Source organism: Protopterus annectens, chromosome 9.part0 (assembly GCF_019279795.1).
Source record: "Protopterus annectens isolate FY-2018-M chromosome 9.part0, PAN1.0, whole genome shotgun sequence".
Classification (NCBI taxonomy): Eukaryota; Metazoa; Chordata; order Ceratodontiformes; family Protopteridae; genus Protopterus; species Protopterus annectens.
Genome location: NC_056743.1, coordinates 691,423,848 through 691,450,124, shown reverse-complemented (window position 1 = coordinate 691,450,124; position 26,277 = coordinate 691,423,848). Strand labels below are relative to the sequence as shown.

Genomic DNA, 26,277 nt, shown 5'->3' with positions numbered 1-26,277 from the left:
GTAGAAGAACACTTCAAGTGTATAAATATATACAACAACACAGAAAATATAATGCTCTTATCCCCCAAAAAACGCTGTTTATGTAGAATTGCAGACATCGGAGTAATAGGTTCTGTACAGCTTTAATTGAATATGGCATTACAGTTATGCTCCTTGGTGAGACAAAAGGCAGAGGGAAGAGGGGCAGGTATACATACAGGCTCCCAGGAGATACAGCCATAATGGCTGAAGCATCAAGCAATGATAATAATTTCACTGTCTTGGCACGTCACTTACACTCTTGGAAATGTGCATAAGTTTGCAACCTCCTGAAATAAGAAATATTGACTTGTCATTGACAGATATTTGTATAACCAGGTGAATGTTGCATCCTAAAAATATGCTTGTATTATGTTGACAAACTGCCATTAAACCACAAATGAAGAGCTGTAACCATGGCAACATAGCAATGTCGTATGGAGATCAGCCTAAGTATGTTGTGTGTGACAATGCGCCAAACTCCATAATCGAGAAACTGCCATGCAGAGAATACATGAACAGACCAGCATAAAACAGGATAAGCCCTGTGTCATTCTGCAGGATGCCAAAAAAAACTCAGTTTGGATGTAGTAGCCTGAAACCTCCCTAGGAAAACAGCAGTGTGTCAGAGAATGACCACAGGTTGAGATCCACCAGGAAATGGTGCCAGATAAAAAGTGCATCATGTATACCTTTGACAATGGTTTGTTTTCACTGAGGTTGGAGACATTCCTACATCACATAACTGTCAAGAATGCTGTTACTGCACATTACACCCACTAACCTCCATGGTATCAGCAACTTCAAGATCTTCCTTGTAGATGTGGCATTTCCTATGAAGAGCGCTGTGGCTTAGGCCAAGGGGCAGTGTGTAAGGGCTCCACCTGCAAGTATTACATGTAATCTGGAGAAGGTTGCACTTAACATCCTATACACTGTTTATCCAGAAGTACAGGTCAAAGACTGTGAGTTCCATTATAGCCAGATAATTTGGTGCCACGGTGCATACACATCATCTGACAAATATTGTGTGGTAGAAATGCCTGTTTTTGCTTTGCAGGTACAGAACCTTGTGGCTCTGAGTTTTCTAGAACCATCTCAAATACATGATGCTTACATGTTTATTCAATCAGAGTTTTTGCTGGATATCACTTTGAATCTTCAAGTTCTTTGATGAAAATTATGTGTTTGGTAAGCATTATTGCTACCATGCGGTATGAGGTTTTTGAAGTCCTTGAAAACTCTGTCGACTTTTAACCATCACTTTAGAGCATTTGTGAACTTAACAGACTACAGTTTCCAAAGACACGTAATGCTGTGTGGCACTGGCAGCTGAAGATGCTGCTGCGTTAAACTCTTGTCTGTGTTCCTGTCCATACTTTAGAGAGAACAGGACAATGCATCTGATGTGCATTAAAAATTGCCCAGAGGATAGCCGCCTTCCTCAGAGCAGAGTAAATGCCTTACAAGGTAGAGCTAACTGTGGAAGGTCATAACTGATAGTGCTAATGATGACTTAGCCAAGAAGGTGATAGAGCACAGCCTCCAATTCTGACAAATTTCTGCCTGTAATTCCCTGACATCATTCTACAGAGCTCACCATTTTCACTTCAGTCAACATCTGCCTGCCCTCTATGCAGTGTGCAGGCTATAGATATGTGTTTTTTGTCCTGTTTACAGCTAACCTATTGCATTTTTCATTAGAATTTTTAAGCTCCCAAGTTTTAGGCATTTTAAAAGTCTCTTGGATGCAGGGCTTTTGTTAGCTTGTGTTCCTTCCTTCACAACGCATTTATTTTTTGTTTTGTTTTTTCCATTTTTTTGCCCCCATTGCCAGCTGGCCATCGCACAATCTCTTGTTCAATCATCCCATTTGTTTCCTTCACTGTGGGAGACACAACCAAGAGGGGTCAGCACTTAGGCAGCCATCAGGGTTGGTTTTATTTATTTTATTTTATTTTTTTTTTTTGGTTTTCTCTCCCAGTCCTAGCCTTGCTCACACCTGGTGAGGCACAAGGATTAAGGAGGGAGATCTGCAGTGAGCTGTCTACACAGGATGTCCCCCGCACATCCACAAGGTGTGTAACTCCAAGCAGCTCTACCTGCACGAGGCATGAGCCACAGTCTCTACCAGGAAGATCGCACTGTATTATGCAAACCCCAACCTCCTCCAGAAAAATTTAGTGTCACATCCTGTATTGAATACCCAAGTCTTTCATAACACTGTCATGTGATTCTGCAAAATACATTGTTACATTAGCAGTTTTTATAATTTGCTACTTGTAATGTTTGCAGTTCACACTTTGAGCATTCCCAGGTGCAGTGTGTATGGTAAGGACATCATTTTTGATATTACTGTTGCAGTTATTTTTGCCTTTGTGATGTTTTGTGCTTGGCACTTTCTGTTTTACTTGTGCTTTGCCCAGTGTTTTATAGGATTTTTACTGGAAAAGGTAAGTGTTAATATTAGGTGTCAAGTCATTAAGTAAATGGTCTGAGAATTCATGGAGACCGCTTGAGGACAAGTTCAAAAATGTATGTTAGGTTAATGATACATAAGAAGTTTGTATGTAAAACAGTTCCAGTAAAAAAGGTTAGTCTGTCAAATAAGTAGAATTTGTAGCTTACTTAAGGAGGAGGGATGAGCAAACCTAGTGGCTTAGGCAGCCTTTATGTGCCATCTAGATTTACATTTCAGTACTTCAAATAAATGAATGTGTAAGTATAACCCTAACTCCAGGATGGAACAGTAAATATTTGTCATCTTATTCTGGTTTCCTGACAAAATGTTTGAAAACAACATTAAAATGGAGTCAATATATAGTAAAAGCTTAAAAGAATGTCACAATACTGCACCTGTTATTTGAATGACACAGAAGCTATTAAAGCAAAAGAGGTATTTTAGCATTCAGACTACTCCAATAGTTTCTTGAGATCAGATATGAAGGGGTTATTATTCATTAATACAAAGTACACCAATACAGATGTGGCAAATATGAAAGCAAGTTGGAAACCATAGGTAGTGTTGTGAACCATTTTGATTACTATGACTTTGCTAGAGCAGTTTTTTAATGTGTATATTTTCCTCTCAACCATTTTCATAACACAGACACTTCAGCCTACTGCAGTGGGAATTTCTTCAAAAATATGTTCAGTAAGCAAGCAAGGCTTTTATGTTATCAGAATTTCTAAATATAGGCCATTAATAAAGCTATAAACAGAGTAGAATATGGAAGAAAGTCAGTACAATCTGAAGATTGAGCTCACAAGTATGCAGAGCAACACTTAAGCAAGGTAGGGATTTGCTTTCATGGTCTGTTGAATTGAATTTTTTCTGGAAATGTTTATAATATCTGTACATTTATAATGTTATTGTATTAACTAGTTTGCTTTATCTGCATTATTAGTGTCTGTGTTTTCTCTACCAGATATCACTTGTGGGGCAGGAACCTGTCCTTTTTGCTACCACTGTCAGGGAAAACATTTCCTATGGACTCAGTAACTGCAGTACAGAAGATATATCTGCAGCAGCTGTGAAAGCCAATGCCTATCATTTCATCCAGGGCCTGGCGAAAAGATATGATACAGGTACTGTACTGTCTTTGTTCACCGGGAGATTAATGTCTCTGTAGAAATTACTGCTCATGCCTTAAAACTGAAAGCATGGCAAATATGAAAGTGACATGAAAACTATGGGTAATACTGAATAGAGTACTACACACCAAGTGCTTAGGCATTTCAGCCCTGACTGCAAAGACAGCATGTTAATACTGCAGTACAGCCCCATCAGGAACTGCCAGTCTCAGACGTTAACACCTCTCACCCAGGGCAGCCACTCTCTTCACTCCACCATAGGAGTACTTCTGGCATAGAAATGCTTGTATACTATTAAACATTGAATAGGCCATAGACCTACTAGAGCTTTATTCCTTTTGCTAATAATCTAACTGTGTTTCTTCAGGTTTCAGATCCTTAGTTGTGCTACAGATTCATTCCTAGGTTACATTGGTTGCAGAAAAGTAAGAACATGTATTCCATATGGTAGTGATAACGTTTACAAAGCATCAGCCACTTATAACAATAATGTAATCTTCTGTATTATCAATTTAAAGTTGTTTTGTGCAGAAAACTAGCCCTCTGCACACCCCCAGACTTATATATAAAAACTTTGAGATCCTCATATCTTGGAGAAAAAGGAATATTTAGAGAAATGGCAATATTGGGCTTATTATTTAAATCAAAATTTTTGGCCATTCAGTCTCATTATCAAAGGACGTGCAGTAATGAGTCTTCGACTATCAAATGCTTACCGTGTGTGTGTGTGGCTTTCAGTCTGTTAGCACAAGAATCAGGGCAAAGACAAAAAATAATAGGGAGACAGATTTTTAAATACTACTTCCATATACTTAGAAAGTTACTAGACTAACAGGTTTTCCATTAACTTGCATTTTCTGGAGGATATGAAGTCGGAAACTCATGTATTACTTAATGATTGCAGTTCTCAGTCATTTTCAAGAAGACCAAAAATATGAGGTAAAATTAGAAGCATTCTTTGAAGTCAGGGATAGCTGTGAGTAATTGATAAAACCATTTTCATGGTCCACAGTGTAGATAAATTAAATTTTTTAAATGTTTCCAATATGACTGGAATGTCATCATAAGTTTCTTACCATTTATACTGCGTTATTAAATCAACTAGCTGTCTGGAACCATAGTTTTACATTGATATGTTTGTTGACTTTCAGTACAAAAAAACTAAAACTACTAAGGTAATGTGTGAAATCACTGAAGTATGGTAGTAAGGTAGTTCTTTCCTTATGTGCAAGATATGAGAATGTTGGGGTACGCAGAGGGAAGCGGGTTGCAAGGGGCTTCCCTTCCCCTGCAAAAACCCTTTTGATATTTTTTTACTATTGTTTTTCAACTACAGTGGGACTCAGCCAATATGTTTCTTTTGAGTCAATCAGTTGCACATAAGTTTAAAAGCCATGAATCCTAAAAATACCTTAAACTTGCCAAATTTATATTGCTCAGTAAAATCTAAACAAACACTCACACGTAACATCCAGAAGCACACATAATCCCAAATCACCCTAGTCCACAAAAAACAATCCCAGACAAAATACCCAAACTTCCTTTAACTCACCGTCTGCCAGTCTTGCACTAAAACAATAAACTCATATTCAGTCACTTCCAAACTTGTATGCATTTAAACACAGTTCAACACAGTGTCTCAGAGATGCACACACACACACACACACACACACACACACACACACACACACACACACACACACACACACACACACACACACACACACACACACACACAACCATTCTTATCATCACACACATTCTAAAGTCCCTCCATCTGTTTAACACTCTGGCACTGTTATAGCCAACAATCACAAACACACATTTTATTTCATAATTTCTTAGCTTCATCAGTGCTATAACTGAGAATAAATGTAGATATCTAATTATTCACACTTCAGTGAAATAACCTCTCAACAAAAGGAATGGGGCTTGCTTATCTATATGTATATATAATTTTTTTGTCTGTATAGTGGCAGTGTTATGGAAGGGGCTTTTTTAATGTAAGCTGCACATTAGGGGCAAGGTTATGGTTAGCATGCATTACTAAGTTGGGTAGAGGAGGTTAATGCATGCTAACCCCAACATGCACTTAACATTAAAAAAAACTTTCCGTAACACTACCACTACACAAGACTGCTTGGATACTCACCAAGCACATATACACAATCACTATACCAGTCCCCAAACAGTCACTCTTGCATACACACTGAACCAGTCTCCTTTCCTAACCATTACCCTAACCATAAAATACAGGCATTAGCACACAAACTCCCAGAACCACCACTTACCTTTGTCGATTAGCTGGAACTTGCTCAAGACAGAGTTCACCCAAATGCCTGTCACTCAAAAATACCAGCAGTTAACTTTAGTCACACAAATTTGATTTGGTCAAGTTAACTGTAACCATGCACACACATATATATATAAATATATAAGTATATATCTATATATATATATATATATATATCTATATATATATATATATATATATATATATATTTGTCTTTTGTGTATGACCAGATTGCCCTAATGTTGAATGTAAAACACTGACAAAATAAGTATGATAAACAAAAAAGAACAATAATATCAAGAGAGGAAAACTATATTCTCTCTTCCGATAATAACCCCCCATAACACCAGCCCCAAATTTTCTGAATAGTGGCAGTGTTACGGGGAGGTTTTAATGAAGTTAAGGTGCGGGGTTAGGGTTTGGGGAAGGGGCAGCATTAGGATTAGGGTTAGCACCCATTACTAAAGAGGGCAGGAGCCTCACATTAGGGTCAATGTGTCATCTGCTAGCAGATATATGTTAGTACATCTGCACAGTGAAACAGTTTGTATGAGGTATCCATTCCATGTGTTACAGATGATGGTCTGCAAAGAGTTATGCAAATATAACATATTTTATATTTTTATTAGTGGAGTCAGAGATTAGGCAAAATACTTTCTAAATGCGAGTTGAAGCAGAGAATGATTGTAAGAGCCACTTAGGTTCATTTATTCCATCAGAATATGGAGAATAAATTTATGCCTGAATTAATATTATCAAAGGTGAATGATCACACACATGTACACCCACATAGATTATGCCATCTAAACAAGCAATGTTTTAAGAAACACATCTCTGACTAATATTCATTATGCAGCATGCTTGTTTTCTTATGCATTGAATTGTTTTCTTGTGGCTTTTCCCGGTTAGGGGTCACCACAGCGGAACTCCGGTCCGCTAATGATTGGCAGTAGATTTTTACATGCCGGGTTGCCAGCCCTGATGCGCAACCTTCAACGAAGGTATGCCCATTCACGCATGTCTCCACACAGAAAACGCTCTAGCTGAGAATCAAACAGGACAACGTCTTATGAGTATTGTTTTAAATTGTATTTTTCATATTTGTGCTAAAATCTGAACAGTATTCTGTCCTAATCACTTATAAACTAAGAATGAATTGAACACCTGCTGCAGATACTACGGGCTTATCATTTAAGGGTACAAATCTATAACTCCTACTTTTTATATATTCATACATTTTCCAAAAATACACATTTTCTGTAATTAATATGGAATATAATATTGTTATAACCACTGTGTAACCCAATGGCTCATGAACAAATTTATTTTTTACACATTTGTGTAACCCATGTCTGTCCTGAGATATAGCTTATTTGAGGTATACTTTCTGAATGGGATTTAACAAATTCTGTTGTAGATTTTATAGGGAGAGCAACGAAAGCATCTGCATTCCTAGATAAACTAATAAGATTAATTAGGAGAATATGTGAAGGACTGGGGTAAGAATTAAAGTGAGACGGTTCCTCTCTGATAAGTTATGTCTGAACAGAGGAACCAGGCAGGGGTGTCCTCTTCCCCATTTGTTATTTGCTTTGTATTTAGAGCCATTGACAAAGAAAATAAGGGACTCAGAAATTCAAGGATATGATTGGTATGGTAATCTGGAAAAGTTGACTTTAGTTGCAGACAATATTATTTTGTACCTGATAAAACCAGAAATGGACATCTCAGTTTTGTGGAACATTCTAAGACAATTTCAGGTATTTACAGGATATAAAGTTAATGAAGATAAAACAAAGGCTATAGCTATAAACTATGTACCCGCACATGAATTGGTCCAGCAATACCCATGTTTATGAGGCTACAATAAAATTAATTATTTAGGAATATGTATTAAAAAGGATTCTGTTATGGCAGCTAAGGACATGTGTGAAGAAAACCTATGTTTTATGCTCTTACATTTTGTTGGTGCATTTAAACCTGTGATTTATACTCTTAAGTTTCATTGGTGGATTTATCTCTGGATCTTGTATTTTATAGTGTATATTTTATATTTTGGACATTTGCTTATTAAACGTGTGCTTTATGCTCTTATGTTTCATTGGTGGATTTATCACTGGACCTCTCGGCAGTGTGCCCTTTATGCTTTTTTAGCATTTTGTTGTTTTATATGTGGAAAGAGACTAAACAAAAAATACATAAACTGAGAAATTAGAAGTTCTTGCTTACGGATATGGACATCACGCTACAAGAAGAGAAAATGTTTTTAGTCCCTTTAGTTTAATGTACAGGCCAGGTATATTTTTATCGACCAGAAGAGAAGTTAGGGACAATAATTAATAAAGAGTTGAAGAGAAATTGTGGGCGATAATTAATAAAGAGTTAAAGGAATTTATCTGGGAGGGGAACAGGGCAAAGGTCAAGGTGGGGTAAGTTGATCCATTCACCCAAAAAAGGTGGTTTAGGATTACCTGATTTGAAGGGATATTTAAAAAATGCACAGTTAGGGCTCATATACATAAAACAAGCAGAATGCTATAATTCTAAATGGAAAGGGATGATGATGAAAGAGGAGCGGTGTTCAAGAAATAAGGAGAGACTGGTATTTTGGATGGAGATCCGTAAGCAGAATAACAACAGCCATACAGAATAATATATTCATAAAAAAGCAGAAAGTATGCTAAGAACTAAGCCAACACAATAATGGAGAAAGAAGATTTTGCTGATAATGATGACTGCAATCAGCGTTACAGAGAATAGGTAAGATGGGCTGACATTTATTGGAGAAAAGTGGCAAAGGAAACAAGGTACTGGGAGCAGATAACTAGAGAGGGAAAGATAATAGAATAGTAAGAGGCCAAGAAAACATTTGAACTTCAGGCTAGAAACTACCTTCCCTATCCAGGATTAATATCAGAGTATAGAGAAAGGGATAGGAAAACCTAAGTAAAAGAACTGCTGTGGCAGAGTGTTTAGTTGAATCTGGAACAGAAGCTGTTGTTAAAAAGGGATAATTAGTGGGCAAACCTGTCAATTATGCAGATTTTTACAGAATGTCCAGATTTTTTGCCTCATATTTTTAGCCTGCACCTCATAAAATTTGTGATGTTCTGGATTTTTGTGGTAAATCAGTAAGGATTCAGTTCACTAAATAAAGATAGCCATTTGAGTTTCAGACGTCATATCCTTCAGAAAAATGCATGGTGACACAAGACATTTTATTCTAGCAACTTTCTAAGTTTATAAGAGCAATATTTAAAATGTGTCCCTATTTTTTGAGGCTTTGTCCACCCATTATTTTTGCCTTTGTCCAGATTTTTTTGTGCTAACAGGTTGAGAACTGTGTTAGTGGGCATATAAAATATTGCACAGTAACTACTGAAATCGATCAGAGGAGGTTAGAAAAGATTGGGAAGAGAGGTTGGATAAGGAATTCACTGTGAAACAATGGGAGGTCATAAGTCTGGGTCCTAATTGTACAACAAAGTCTAGAAGATTTAAGTTTTTTGCTTGGAAGTGTTTGAATAGGTATTTTTATACCCCAAACAGACACCAAATAATTTTTCCACATGTAGATGGCAAATTTTGAAGGTGTGATGGGGAATAAAAAGGTAACTGTGAATTTGTTTTCAGAGTGTAATGAGTTGGAAGATGTTAAAAATTCCCTACAGAGTAATGTGTCAGAAATATTGGCTGAGCAAATGGCTGTAACTAATGAGATTATTTTTTTCATCTGGAATACAAGATCTGAATTGCCTAGACATAGTAAGGCTTTGCTAAGTTTAATTCTGGAGGCCGTCAACAAAACCAAGTTACTAGAAAATGGAAATCAAACTCAAAACCAACTGTGTTTGAAGTATTACATATTGTAGCAGAGGTAAAAGAAATGGGAGTAGGGTTTTTAGAAAACGGGAGGAGCAAATTATGGAAAATTTAGAAATTGTAAAAATATGCATTCAGAATGATGGAGGAGGAGTCAAATTTAGGGGTGGGTAGGAATTGAGCAATTAATAGAATTCTGGACTGATGATAGTTATACAAAAAAGTGATGTATAATGTTTGTAACTAGGAACATATTAATATGGTTTTCTTTCTTTTACATAAATGTATGTCTGCCTGTGTCTTAATGAAAATTCAATGAAGTTGTTAAAAAAAACTCTCTTGTTTTCATAATTCATATAGCTTATGTGTTAGAACTCACCAATGCCTTATTTACTATATCTTGGTTACTTGCATGACAACTGAAATTTCATAAGTATATATATATATATATATATATATATATATATATATATATATATATATATATATATATATATATATACATATATATATATATATATATATATGTATATATATATATATATATTTGTTTTCAGGTAAGATACTTCAACTGTATGGGACACTTTTGAAGAGAATGTTGATGGGCACGTTTGTAAAGAACGTTTGTACTGTTAGTACCTATTATTTCTTAGCTCATGTGTTGTCATATCAAAATTCAGTTATAACACAAATTAAATCTACTGTAAGTAAAATGTTGGATAAAGAGGAGAAAGATATGATACAGTATCTAAGACTATAACTGAAAAAATATAATTCCATGAAAGCAATGCCCAGAGCAACAATATCTGGAGTTGCTATTAGGAAACATATGGAGATAAGTCAGAGAGATGACTACAGGATGTTAAATCACAGGTTCTGGGTATTCCTTTGGAAGGTAACCATCTATTTGTCAATATGTTTTTTTTTGGGGGGGGTCACTTTAAGAAGTGAGAAACTTAATACTTTGAGTCCTTACAGTTCAGAAAATAAACTGTGATTCAAAAAAGTCAGTATCAAAACTTTCTGTTAGAACTTTAAATAATTTTGAACATTCACATCTCTGCTAGTTTTACGCATGAACTTCAAGAACACTATACCTCAAAGTAGGATGAATACTCAGAGATACTAAAAGTGCAGATGAATATATGTTGCCACCCCCCCTGCAGTTGTAGTACAGCTGTTCTGAAAAATCACAGATAGGGTCCCCCTGTGCTACCTTAGTAATGGGTGCAAACCCTAACCTTAACACTCCCCTTCCCCCATCCTAACCATACATCTTATCTTACCTTCATAAAATCCTTCCCGTAACACTGCCACTACACAAGACACAATTGCATACAAAGACAAACAGCACTACATGTATCCCCTTACCTAACCCTGACCCTAACCCTAAATTATACAAGTTTGCATCCAAGCATACAGTGCTTATCCTTCACCCATCCCTGACCCTAACCCTAACTGACAAAACAGAAGCACAAACACTCTCTCCCCCTCCATCCTCCAACCCCACTCACCTGCCTCAACAAAAGCATCACCATTTCCATTGCACAGCTATCCATAGCATCGACATTAAACCACACCCTCTGCATTTGTCGACCAACTATACATATATATATATATATATATATATATATATATATATATATATATATATTTATTTATATAGGCCTACTCAACTAGATCGACAGACCAAGCTGTCACAAAAAATAATTATTCTAAATCTGCGTTCATACAGTACTAGAGGAAGGGCATATTCCCCAACCCTGGGTATTTTAGTCTTAAACACCTATCAACCATCTGTTTTGTCATCCAAATTGAGTCAAAAATAGATGTCAACTAAAACAAACGCTATCAAATGTGGTTCTCATATACATACGTGTGTGTGTGTGTGTGTGTGTGTGTGTGTGTGTGTGTGTGTGTGTGTGTGTGTGTGTGTGTGTATGTGTGTAGATTTGTGTGTTTGTGTTATCATGGAATTTTTAACAGCTCTAGTTTCGGAGTCTAACAAAGTTTCTAACTGACTCATTTAAATAAAATAATAAATAGTGAACTGCCACCAACATTCAGTTTACTTGCAGTGTATTTATATCCATATTTTTCCACACAATTGATGATACAGAATATTACTTAGCTGATTCTTATTAATGCTTATTCTCTCAAACAGTAACTGTCATGTGATGTGTTCAGTTGTGCCTATTACAGACTGCTCATGCTGTTCAGATTAGGCTTTTATTCAAGGCTCTGATTCTTAGAAATTCTGTTAGAATCGGAAAGTAGAAACTATTTCTGTTTTACTAACACAGATAATTTATCGTATCTTATAATTCTGGATAACTTTTAGATAGTCATTTTGTCTACTCCAACTGATGATGTAATTTAAGGTATGCATTACCTCAGGTTTTCATTAATTCCTTAGAGGTTTGTCCTTTCATGAAATTGCAGTTTCAAAATGTTAAACATTTAAGCTGCATTCAGGACAGAGTTTTGTATCATCAGTGTATACAGAGTTATTTAGATGGAATGTGCAGAATAAGTGTACCTCTAAATATTCCTACATTTTTTTAAACTTTAGTAACACCATTTTATCCATAATGTATATGTTGATCAAGATTTGACACATAAATGGTTAAGGAGAGGTGAAGTTAAATCAGAAAAGTGAAGTTAGTAATGGCATGCATATTGGCTTGAAAAGGTAGGATACATCAGGCAAAATATATGTTCTGTAGTACAGAACTAGAAACAGTTACGCTTCTTTTTATGATATACTCATGGCTGAGGGTCTGTGTTCTGAAAGGCACAATAACATGGTAAGATTCATTTCAACATACAAGCAGCTGAAGGTACTACTGCTCAATGCTAGGAGTCTTAACAAGAAACTGCACTCCCTGGAAGCTCTCCTTGCCCTGGAGACTGCTGACATCTGTGCAGTTACAGAGACATGGTTTAAGTTTGCAGAAAGGACCCCAGTAGTGCAAGACTACAAATGCCTTTCACACATTCAGACCACTCTCTGAAAAGGAAAACAAAGAAGAGGTGTTTCCATTTACATACAAAGCAGTCACACCTCTAGATTGGTCTAACAGGATGACTCACTTGAGTTACTCCATGTCCAGGTGGCCGTAGGAAAAATCCCCCACCATATCATCTCTGTCTACAGGTCCCAAACCATGAATCATAAAAACCACTCTGCATACCTGAAGTTACTAGAATTACTTACTATTCAGCCCAACATACTGCTTATGGGTGATTTTAACTACTCCTCCATAGACTGGGAAACATGTATGACCAGTAACATACAGGCTCAGAGATTCTTGGACTTTGTCAGTGCAAATGCTCTCTCAACTAGTCTCCCCTCCCACTAGGGGCTGAAATATGCTTGATATAGTACTCACAAACATGGGGAAGTGGTTTATCCCTTCCCCCACAGCGTAATGTCCTCATTGGAATGATCAGATCATAAATCTGTCTCCTTTAAAATAAATGTAATGGTAGAACCCCCATCAACTCCTAAAACTCTACCGAATTTTTCCAAGGCAAATTACCTTCTGTTAAATGATAGCATGGGTAATCTTAAAGCTCCGCCTAACCCGAAAAACACAGAGGCCTGGGCAAAAGTATACATGAATACCTTTTACAACCATTTAAACAACTGCATATTAACCGCAATACCTAACCAAACTAAACCCAGGTCTAGCCAGAAAAACAAGTCACCTTGGTGGACCCCTGGCATAAATAGACTATACAACAGAAGGAAGAAACTGCTGCCTAGAAGTAAGTGGGAGGGTGCACAACAGAGAAAAAATCCCTTATTAGTCTCAACAGGCAAATCAGGGAACTAGTCAAGGCTTCAAAAGCTAAATATGAAACTAAAATAGCCTCCTAAGCAAAGAATAACCACAAAGCATTTTTTCGTTATGTCTGAAATCTTAGTGGAAACAGTGAGTTGGCTGTAGACTGCACTACCTGTACTCAGTCAGAGCTAGGAACATGGCATCACTGGGCCTTGGTGGAATCAAAGGGTGCCTATTAAACAGATTGAAACATGACCTGACATACCCACTCAACTCTATTGAACTACAGTCCCCAGACAGGGTTTGTTGCAGTAGAGTGGATGACAGCAACAATCATCCCTCTGCACAAGGGGGGATCATCAATTGACCTAGGAAATTACCAACTCTTAAGTCTGACTAGCCTCATATGCAAGGCTGTGGAAAGGATAATCAAGGATATGATTAACGACAACATAGGAAATCTCCAGACTCTAGACCCAACCCTCTTTGGCTTCATCAAAGGCAGGTCCTACCTGCTCAGTCTGGTGGGCTTTTTGAGAAGGTCGCCAAGGCCATGGATGAGAATAAGACCCCTGGCCAAGGCATTTGATAAAATACCCCACTCAGGTATTATAAATAAACTCACAATATTGGGCATAAACCTCTATGTCACCAGATGGATAGCCAAATGACTCATGGATGGGACACAAGTTGTTAGAGTGGGGGAATCCACATCCCGCAAGAGGCCAGTCACCAGTGGAGTACCACAGGGCTCAGTGGTGGGCCCCCTCCTATTTGGGATATACTTCTCAGATGTCAAGGCAAATGTATATGGCCTTTGGCTGACCTTGTTTGCTGATGACTGCAAGTTGAGGGCAATCACTAACTCCCCAAATGATGTTGATATCCTACAGAAAGGTTTGAGGCAGACTAATGATTGGTGTCAGAGCCATGGCCTCAAACTGAATGCAAAAAAGTGCATAGTAATATCCTGTGGGAATTCAAATACCCCTGCAAATTACAACACTGATAGCACCCCACTAAGGGTGAACCCAGTACTGATAGATCTGGGTACTCAGATAGACAGTAATGAGAACTTTAATCACCATCTGTCCACTGTGGTGATGAAATCCTTCTGTAGGGCTCAGCTTATATGTAAGGCCATGGCATTCAGATCTAAGGATGTCATAGTACCACTGTACCTGGCTGTCAACAGACAAGAAATCAAGTACAATGCACTCTTTGGCATGTACCTTGCCAGGCACCTGCAACAGTTAGAGCATCCTCAGAAGTTTCTTACCCAAAAAATACAGGGTGTAACCAACATGTCATATGCTAACCAATTAAAAGCCAATTACTGTATTTAGTTTCCTACCAGTTACTGAGGGGTGATCTGTGCCTGCCCTACAAGGCAGTCTCTGACCCAGCCCTGATGGAAATGTTGAATATTCACAAAACTAACTGCACAAGGATTGCCCACTCCAAAATCTAAACCTGATCTCTGACTTGAATAGATCATGCTGGAGAGACAGGTATATGTCCCAGATATTGTCCCTGTTCTGGAATAGGCTTCCTATTCATGTGAAACAAAGCCCTTTACTGACCATTTTCAAGCACAATCTGGAGCATTGTATGGGAAATCACAAATTCACTCCTGGGGTGGTTCCCATGCATGTCCCTTATGGACAGAGGCAGTCTGTAAAAAAAGTCAAAATCCCTGCTTGCTGAAAATGAAGAAGTTCTGATCACATGAGCTCATCCAATACAAACAGTAAGGAAAGAGAAGCAAGAAAGCCAGGTATAGTAGTCAAAGAAAAAAAGGACAGCAGTAAAATTAATAATTGAAATAGCTACACCTAGGGACTGTAGCTCGCTTAGAAAAGACAAACATAAATCATAAAATGCCAGGATATACAAGTAGAAACTATTGCAATGTGGAATAGACACCCATATAGTTCCAACAGTAGCAGGAGCAATAAGGCTAATAAAAAAAGGATGTTCAAGCATCCTTAAATATGCTACCAGTACACGTAACTCCATGTGAACTGCAAAAGGAGGTAATTCCGAGTGCACTGCATGTGCTGAGAAATGCACACTTGGCAAACATCAAAGACTGAAGCAATACTATTTTCATTAATTTCATGAACATAAACCATACTCTTACTCAGGAATAAGGTCCATTCCTGCACTGTTTTACAAACCCAAAACATTTCTAGAAATTAAAAAAAAAAAGCACATATGGAATGTCTGCTAAAGCCCATACATAACATTGATCTTCTGGAGACCAGTGCAGCTCCTGTAACTTATGTTTGTATTTAAATGTATTTGCAAAGTGTATTGTTGTACTATGCTGCAATACAGGCATAAATGATCTCTTTTAAGTAAATATATCTTCTCAGACATCCTAATGATGTGAATTGTCAGACCTACACAAAGTATTATTCAGAGAACATTCTTAGTATTACCAGAAATATGATTCCCGTGTCACCTTCATCTTTTATGATGAATAGTAATTACGTTCTTCATTAGATCACTATTGTAGTAGCCATAACTATACGAGAAGTACCCTGTCAAGAACCGGATATCCAGTTGATCTGCAAAGCTCTGAGTTCCTTCCTTATACACTATACATCCACCCTTAGCACTAAAGAGCATTTTTGTATAACAAGAAAATAACAAGTGTGCCAAAAACTAGAAATTTATAGCCATAAGTGTGCTTAAACAGACTTCTTGTCAGTGCAGGATCATGAGTTTCATTGGTTCAGTTATAATTTTAGGCAGGTAGTACCTACAGTGGGGAACTTTCCTTTTTCTACAGAAAATCCTTCTTTAAAAATATGCTTATGTCTGTCAGGAAAGGTTAAGTATTAGTGTGGTAGACAGATTCCTTATAAGAAAGTCCATTCCTCCTGTGTTTTATCTCTAGAGAATCAACACAGTACAAGGTCCTATCAACTTTGCCTATAGTTTGCTCTCAAAACCTTAAGGAGCAAGTAAAAGCCTTTAAAATGTTTCTGGAAAACAAGAACTTTAAACAGTTGCAAAATGAGACAATTGTGACAATATCTCTTTCAACAAACCTCCCTTATCCGAGGACAAAGAAAAAATAAGTTGTTAAAGAAGTTTCCAGAGAATCTTGGACTATACCCTCTTTTTTCCTGGTCTGGGTCTGATATCTTCATTCAGGCACCCTCACAGCCTTTGGACCATCAGTTCAATTCTCCTGGTCTGTCTGGCTTGTCCCCTCAGGAGGCCAGGATTTAAACACACCTAGGCTGACCATCTGTTAGATTGTTGCCATGAAAGGAGAACCTAGGATTATTATCTCTGAGGGTGAGGAAAATATTCATTAGGTTTTGATGCACGGCCAGATCTTTGATGGAGATGAGGTCTTTTGATGCTGCCCCTAAAACTTTAAGACTAAGGATCCAACAAGGGCTCAAAACAGAAAACACTTCTGTCCACCTTCTACCCCTTCTATATAAAAAGCTTCTAAATGATGCTGACATAATTTTGCAAAAGGCCTGTTTAAGGATCTGTCAGTCTCTTTAACTTCCTCTCCCAGTGTCTACATCAGTTAAGAGAAAAAGTCAGAAAAAGAGTTTTTTTTTTCTAATGACGATGTTGAGGGTCTGGTCTACACTTCACAATTATCCTCCTCTACTCCTTGTGAGTCAGAAACAGAAGGCACCTCTCCTCAGACTTCCCCATGAAGAAGTGCCTTTTGGGGACTCAATTTAAAAAAAAATGAAGAAATATTTTAATGGGGGAAGGGGAAGGAAGTGTCAGAATCTCAGAAGAGGTATTATGAACTGAGTTTGGATTCTCCTAATCCAATAGCATTTCTCCTAGTTTTAGGGGCTTTAGAGAGGACATTTGCTTCTGGCTCTGTTTCCCCAGATTTGTAAATTCCTGTCCCTAAGAAACCCTAGCAGATTTTACAGGATGCCTGAGACACACATACACTTATTTACAGATACCCTGTGGCAGACCCTGCTATTATTTCTCTTGATGGAGACAGATTTTGTAATGCCCTTTTTGCATCTAACTGTTCCAAATGACAAAGCTGCCTTTTCTTTTGACATTTGGAAAAAAGGTCTGTACATTTCACACTCTAAAATTAAGAGCTAATAATTGTTAGACTCTCATGTCCAATATATCTTCTATCTAGTTTTGCTAATATGCAACAATTCTTAGCTTCCCTACCAAAGTCTGGCATTATGTTTTTCTTGCTGGGCTTGTTAAACTCTGCTTCACGTCACTAAGAATTCTGTTAAATGTGCTTATGATGCAGTGAACGCTATGTCCAGAACTGCTGCCACTGGTGCTGTAATGCTTAGGAATGCATGGATTAAACTACAGAATACCATCACAAGAATGGGCCCCATTCTTAAGTCAGGGTAAGATTAGAATCCATGACGTTAGTATTGTTTCAGTCCTTGATGTTAGCCGAGTGCTCTTCTCAACACATACTCAATGTGCATAGAACTGGCTCCTCCTGTAATTTATACAGAGTGTCACTAGCATATCTAAGTACAATTGTAAGTTATTTTTTATTAGACCTATTGCTGCTACCACTTTTGGAACTGTATGTGTGCCTTTCTTCCACACTGCTCTTGTTTCTACTTGCAAGTCCTGGTATTTTATGACAGTGTGTTTCCCTGTACATAAGACACTGTAATCACTGGGTCTATCAGTGTCAGTGAGCACTGCTGCTTTTGTCATTTTTTCATGGACTACTGTATCTGGCTGACATGCATCTATTTTTGAATTGTTGGTGATGGGTGATCCCATGTGATATAAATCTCATCACTCTCTACAATGCTTTGTGCTTCATGTTTCCCGTGCTGTCATCTACTTCTATGTTATATTGTTTACACAATTAAAAGTGTAGCAGTCTTGCCATGTTATAGTGCTTTTCAGTACAAGTATGAATGCATCACACCCAGCAACAGTTATTTAACAGAAAAACTATATATGTTTGTATCATCAAAGTTTTCAGTGCACTTTATAAACCACTGTGTACATAGTTCACTGTCATGGACAACCATTATTAGCCTTTCGTCTTTTGGTTTCAGTTTACCTCTCCTTAACCATTCCTTAGTCAAATCTTGGCCAACATGAGGCTGTTCAAGAAGATCTCTGTACTTGCCATTGTATTTTTGGACTTTCCGATTTCATCTGATTCTTTTCTTTATATTCTTTTTTTTCACATTCAGTTTCTGTCTGACTTTAGTCTACTTCTGGTTTGATTTCCAAACCCATTTTATTCAAAAATGCTTCTGCTAAACAAAGCAAAAATGTCATCTTAGATGTATTCATAGGTTCATAGGTAGGTACTAGGCTATTGGCCCAAGGGCCTACTTAAGCCTAGCCAACAAGTTTCCCTGGCTTACGCCACCCAAGAAAGTTATTTTCCTGTGCCACTGTCGAGCAGAGACACAGAAGTGATCCCTGGGGTGTATTTCCTGTTTCCCGTCCACTCATCAAGATTTTTCTTGAAGAGTGCTAATGAAGAACTTTGCTTGACATAGATGGATAGCCTGTTCCAGAGTATAGGAAGTCTCTGGGACAGGAATCTATCCCTCCAGCATGTCCTGTTTATTGTGGTGACAAGGTTTAGGTCCCTAGAGCATGTAGCTCGGAGGGATTTGGATTTCTTTAGCTATAGCTTGTCCAACAGCTCTGGGTTTGACATAGCTTTATATTTTAGGCAGAAATCACCTTGGAGTAGGCAATATGCTACGGAGTAAAGCTGGAGTTTTTTTGAGACGGTCAGTGTAGGGCATTTGTTTGAGGCCAGTAATCCTCTTTGTGAGGTACTTCTGTGGCCTTTCCAGCTGCTGCAGATGTCTTGTGAGGTACATTCCAAAAGGGGTGTTGTACTCTATAATGGGTCTAATGAGTGTCAAGCAGAGGGGAACAATGACCTCTTTTTTTCCTGGATGAGAACCCCTTTTTGATGAGGTGTGCCACGTAGAAGGACTTCCTGACTACTGTGGCGATGTGACTATCAAAGGAGAGACTACTGTCCACCTGGGTCCCAAGGTCTCTTATCACACATTTGGTGTTAAGTAAATTGCTGCCTATGTGGTAGTTCATGGGTACAGAGTTTTTACCAAAGGGGATGACACCGCACTTTTTGGCATTGAGCTTGAGGCCATGGCTCTAACACCAGGCATCTGTCTCAGCGAGGCTGTGCTGTAGGATGTCCACATCATTTGGGGACTTGACTATGGCTCCTAGTTTGCAGTCATCTGCAAACTTCGTTAGCCAGAGGCCTTCTGTGTTAGCCTGTACTTCAGAGAAGTAGATACCAAACAGGAGAGGTCCCAGGACTGAACCCTGTGGTACTCTACTTGTCACTGGTTTGAGATCAGATTTGGAGTCTGCAACTTTTACAGTGTGGGTTCTGTCAGTGAGCCAGTTGGCAACCCATCTTGTGATGTAGAGATTTATACCTAGTTTAGTGAGTTTAGCTATAATTCCAGAATGGGGGATGGTGTGGAAAGCCTTGGTGAGGTCAAGATAGGCTGTGTGGACCACCTTACCCTCATCTACGGCTTTGGTGACTGCCTCAAAGAAGTTGATCAGATTCAGGAGGCATAATCTGCATTTCACAAACCCGAACTGGGTGGGATCCAGACTTTGGCGGTTACCAATGTCTTTGTTTATGAGTTCCATGATGATACGTGCCATGGCCTTGCAGACCAGGCGCGTCAGGCTAGTAGGCTAATTCTCCTCATGTTTTAAAACTTTTACTATGTTTGTATCTGATGAGGTCATCAGATGGGTCTACTTTGACCCATCAAATGTAAACTTTACCGAAACTTAGTTTTGCGAGTCCAGTTTTGCGAAAGTGCATTTACCCGAAAATGCACTTTTGCGAAACTGCAGTTCAAACAATAAAAAAAAAAAAAAAATGCACTAAACTGGCTTATGCGGGGGGGGGGGGCAAGCCCCGCTGTACCTTTCCATGTTGCCTCCACGCCCTCCCCTGCTACTAATATATACTAACTCCGACATCGCACTACAGTGTGGAAAAGGAAATATTCCCTTATCCTCACTGTACCGTGATCTATAACAACAGCCTCCATTTCCATACATCAGTTAAGAAACACAGTACCTGCACCACTGCACCAGGAATTCTGTTTGGTGAACTAATGCACTTTCGTGAAACTGGACTTACAAAACTAAGTTTCACTAAATTGTAAATCTGATGAGTCAAAGTAAAACCCAGCAGATATGTATGCAGTCCTACAACTTCAGATCTATGCATGTAGTTTGATGATAACCATGCCTCCTTCAGAGCGAGGGATACATAATCTTGGTATGGTATATTTTTATATATTGTTTTGTAAGCATGAAGCATTTTTCTTGTTTTGTTGTTCATAGGTTCATAGGTGTGTACTAAGCTAATTGACCTGGAGCCTTTACAAACATAGCCCATAGGATTACACTCATATCATGCCACCCGACCTTAGTTCCCAGTGCCTCTGTCATGTAGAGCCACTGGAGTGATCCCCGGGGTGAATTTTCTATTTCCCATCCACTCATCAAGGTTTCTGTTGAAGAGGGCCAGTGAGGTGCTCTGTTTGACATGTATGGGAAGTCTATTCCATAGCATGGGCAGTCTCTGGGTTATGAACCTGTCCCTCCTGCATGTTCTGTTGATTGTGGTAATGAGGTTGAAATCAATGGAGAGTGTGGTGCGGAGGGATTGGGATTCCTTTAGATGTAGCATTTATAACAGAGCTGGATCAGACATGGCTTATATGTCAAGCAGAGAGTGCCTCTAAGTAAGCAATATGAGACAGAAAAGTTGGAGTTTTTTTAGTCTGTCCATATAGGACAAGTGTTTAAGGCCTAGGATCCTCTTTGTGAGGTACTTTTGCAGCCTCTCCAGTTGTTGCAAGTGTCTAGTGAGGTACATGCCAAATGGGGCACTGTACTTGATGATTGGCCTAATGAGGGAAGAGTGGAGGGGAGACAATGATCTCTTTCTTCCTGGATACAAAACCTTTAGTAATGAGATGTGCCACATAGCAGGACTTTCTGACCACAGTGGGAATGTGGTGGTCAAAAGAGAAGCTGCTGTCAACCTGTGTTCCCAGATCTCTTATAACACCTTCTGTGTTCAGTGGACTACCGTCAATGTGTTAATTCATGGGAACCGTTTTTTTCCCAAAGGGGATGATGATACATTTTTTGGCATGAACTTAAGGCCATGGTTCTGACACCAGTCGTTGGTCTCAGTGTGGCCTTTCTATAGGATGTTAGCATCACTTGGGGAGTTAATAATAGTTTCAACTTGCATTCGTCTGTGAACTTTGTTAGCCAGAGACCCTTTGCGCTGGCCTGGACTTTAGAGAAGTAGATACCAAACAGGAGAGGACCCAGGACCGAACCCTGTCGGACTCCACTCGTGACTGGTCGGCAGTCTGACTTGGAGTCCACTACTTTCACACTGTGGGTTCTATCTGTGAGTCATTTTGCAACCCACCTAGTGATATATGAGTTGATGCCTAGCTTAGTGAATTTTTCAATGATTCCTGAATGGGGAATGGTATCAAACACCTTGGCCAGATCAAGGTAGGCTGTATGAACCACCTTGCCTTCATCCACAGCTCTGGTGACTGACACAAAGAAGTCGACCAAGTTGAGCAGGCATGATCTACCTTTCACTAAACCAAACTGTGTGGGATCCAGAGTTTGGAGATTCCCTATATCCTTGTTTATTAGGTCCATGATGATGCGTTCCATAGTTTTGCACATCAGACTTGTCAGGCTAATAAGGCGATAGTTCCCAGGGTCTGTAGTCGCTCCTTCTTTGTGGAGAGGGATGACTGTAGCAGTGTGCCATTTGGTAGGGACAAAGCTTGAAGTGAGGCTGTGATTGAACAATGCACACAGGTGAAATGCCAGTTCACTCTGTAGTTCATGTAGAACACAGCCAGGGATATTGTCAGGTCCCATGGAAGCTGTATTCTTGGCGTTGGATAGTGCTGTTTTAACCTGTGCAGCAGTAATACTGGGTGCATGGCAATCTACTGGTATTGTGATTGGTTCTTTGGGGGAGTAAAGTTGGCACTGAATCTGTCAGCTAGTATATTGGCAATATCTGTTGGCTCGGTATAGGAGGTATCATTGTGCAGTAGCTCAGAGCAAATGTGGGTATTGCCATGGAGATGCTTTACATAACTATAGAATGCCTTGTGGTTGTCTTTAATATCTGATGCAATTCTGTTTTCATAGCTAGCTTTAGAGGATTTGATGAGGGATCTCAACTTTTTGTTGAGGCTAATAAGGGAGTCTTTCCAGTCTTGGGACTACCATTTATTACATACGTTTCCTCCTTCTGTTGTAGAGTTTGTTTATGTCAGGGGAGAACCAAATTGGCTTCCTTTTTTTGGAGGAGAGCATCTTGGTTCTACTGGGTATGGTGAGATCCATGCATTGTGTAAGTGTTTGTACAGTGCATTGGTGTATGATTTGGCAGTCATGCAACTGTTCTCCATTTGTGTGGGTGCCATGAAGTTAGCCACCTCTGTTTTTAGGAGCCCAAAGTTAGCTATGGAGAAGTTTTTCATGGTGGTTACCTTTGTGGGAGGGGAGAGTGTGGATTTCCAGGGTGATTAGTTTGTGGTCGGATCTAACCAGGGAGGAGTTAACTATTAGTGTTGAGCAACAGTCACCCATGTTAGTAATTACCAGGTCAAGGATGTTGCTACCGCTAGTAGGGGTAAGAACGAGCTGGTCCAGGGCATTTGAATTATTGAATTCCAGGAAATGTTTGGCAAGTGTATTGGTATGTGAGTAGTTTTCCCAGTTAATGGAGGGGTAGTTGAAGTCACCCAGTATGAGAGTGTTAGGTTGGACCCTAATATTCTCCAATGTGCTTAGGAACATGGAGTGTGAGTCTTGGGATATTGTTGGGGACCTATAGCAGGCTACGACCTGAATCGCTGTCTTATCCAATCTTAGCTGCACCTGAAATATCTCTGATGCATTATGTTGGGCTATCATTCTGGAGGTGCACGCATCCTTTATGGAAACACCACCGCCTTTGGAGCTTCGGTCCAAGTTCTGAGGCTGAATAAGTTATAGTCTGGTAGTGCAGGGGTGCTATCTGCTGCCTTGAACCAAGTCTGTGTTACAGCACAAATGTCGATGGTCTCCATTTTAAGGAGTGCTTAGAGCGAGTGCATTTTCAGATTTAGACTTCTAGCATTGAGCAGCATGACCCTCAGATTGCATTTGTTGGTAGCTGTTACGGTGGTAATTTGGTCTTTGGAACACCGCCTAAAAAAGGCACTATAGGGGTGGCAAGAGCCTTGGCCAGTATCCGAAAGCCCAGCTGTTACAGTGGTAATTTGGTCTTTGGAACACCGCCTAAAAAGGCACTATAGGGGTGGCAAGAGCCTTGGCCAGTATCCGAAAGCCCGGGGTGACAGATGCAGGCCATCTCTGGCAAAGCATCAAGGTCTGTTAATCATGTCATCCCAGGCAGACAGATACTGGATCCCCTTAGAATGACACCAGAAACTTAGCCAATTGTTAAAATCAATCATTTTCTGCTTGTACTCTGGTATCATTCTGGGCGATGGCTGCTCAGGGCTAGGGTTATACTTGCCTGGGCTACATAATTTGAGAACTCCTCCATTTCTCTTTTCATGTAGTCCAGGGAGGTACGTCTCAGGTCATTCAGACACACATGTACAATGACAGAGTCATATTTGTACTGTTGTTGAGGGCTCTGAGTGCGTGCGTTATGTGGTGGATCCTGGCACCTGACAGGCAGCTGACTGTTACTTTCTCCTTATTCACCCTGGTGAGTGGGACATCAGTGTGCCTCACTATTGAGTCACCTATGACTAGTGTGTTGGGCATGCTGTTCTGCCTTAGGGGCTTTAGTTGAGTGGCACACTGTTTAGGAGAGTTATGTGTCTCTTGATTACTGTTGTGTTGTGGTGGTCGAGTGCATTTCTGCCTTGGAGGTCTCTGCTGTTTGGGTAGATTTTTATTGAGAACCTCCACAAAGGTGGATGCGTGGTTTTTGTTTTTATGTGAAGGCAGTGGTGGTGTGTGTTCTGGAGGGCTATGTGTTCCATGTGGTGTGGTGCAAGTGTTGACCTTCTCCTCTAGACCAGCTATTCCGGTCTGAGCTGGAGAGTGCATGGCTTCCAGTTTGGATATATAAGTGCATCTCTCGCAAGTCTGAGTGTTGGGAGGTAAGAGGAGAGGTTTGTTGGTGTACATGAGAAAGTTGCTACCTTACCTCAGGATGCCCAAGATCATCAGGTTAATAGGAGAAAGCACAGGGAACTGACCTTTAGACATGCCTGGATGGGTGGGTATTAATAATAAGTCCTGGAGCTGTTTCCTTGTAGAAAGTTTAGTGCTGGTAGCACTTTTGTGTGCTACAATAAGTGCTACAAGATGTCTGGTAAAGTGCTAGACTGATAAGCTAGTAAAAGTGCAGGAAGAGAGAATTAGCAGGTCTAAGGGAAAAATGGAAGAGCAGACTTTGGCACCACTCAGAAGCTACAAACCGTCCTGGATACAGCAAATCTGTATCTGGACTAGACTAGTTACAGGAAAGGGAGGAAAAGCGCAAACATAGGCTTTTGGACCAGGAAGTTGAAAGAAATGGAAAAACTGACCAAACAGCCAATAAACGACAATTTCTGGGCCAGAAACCACTCCTTTTGTGGTAGATAGGCTACCTAGTGCTTTCCACTCCCACTGACAAGCTAGAAGACTTCCCTCCAACACAGAAAGGCTTAAGGGGCTCAGAAGCTTACAAACAGTCCTGGATACAGCAAATCTGTATCTGGACTAGACTAGTTACAGGAAAGGTGGGAAACAAGCGCAAATGCGGCCTTTTAAACCAAAATTTGAAAGAGATGGAAAAAACTGCCTGACGGCCAATAAACTACAATTTCTGGGTCAGAAACCACTCCTCTCGTACTGATATGCTAGAAGGCTTCCCTCTGACACAGAAAGGCTTGGGGGGCTCAGAAGCTTACAACAGTCCTGGATAAAGCAAATCTGTGTCTGGGCTAGACTAGTTACAGGAAAGGCGGGAAACAAGCACATACGTGGGCTTCTAAACCAGAAGTTGAAATAGATGGAAAAAGTGCCCAAACGGCCAATAAACTACAATTTCTGGGCCACAAACCACTGTTGTGGTAGATAGGCTACCTAGTGCTTACCACTCCCACTGATAAGCTTGAAGGCTTCCCTCCAGCACAGAAAGGTTTGGGGGGCTCAGAAGCTTATGAACAATCCTGGATACAGCAAATGTGTATCTGGACTAGACTAAGTTACAGGAAAGGCTGGAAACAAGCTTAGAATTTTTTTTCCATCTAACTGATTCAGTGCTTTTTATGGCCAGTCAAATACAACAAAGCTGTAAGTTATAACAGGATGAGTAAAATTGATTTATATTTTGTATTTTATTCCTAGATGTCAAAGCAGTTTTCAATATTAGCTTTAGTCTCCTTAAATATTCCTGAGCTTTATTTTCATTAGTTCATGTTTTATTGTTTACCCTTCATCTATTCATAAGTATTTTTAAACTCCTTCCCCATCAAGTTCCTTTATATTGCATTCCTGTCCCAGATTGATAATTTTCCTGGTGCTGCAATTTTCTTTTTATAAATGTTGCTTCTGCACTCTTATCAAAACCAGATGTTACATTTATATCATCATAGAAAGTTTGAACCATTTAAAGTTCTGATTTCAGAGATCCTTCTCTGCTGAACTGAGCAATTTTAA

The 26,277-nt window shown here is 39.4% G+C and overlaps 1 protein-coding gene across 1 annotated transcript in view; it reads left to right on the top strand.

The window, feature by feature from the left end:
- LOC122811455 (antigen peptide transporter 2-like) overlaps window positions 1-26,277 on the top strand; it is a 320,151-nt gene that overhangs the window by 263,391 nt on the left and 30,483 nt on the right. The window contains exon 10 of the mRNA XM_044083306.1: window positions 3,447-3,606. Within this exon, the coding sequence (XP_043939241.1) occupies window positions 3,447-3,606 (160 nt within the window). The remainder of the gene's footprint in view (window positions 1-3,446; window positions 3,607-26,277) is intronic.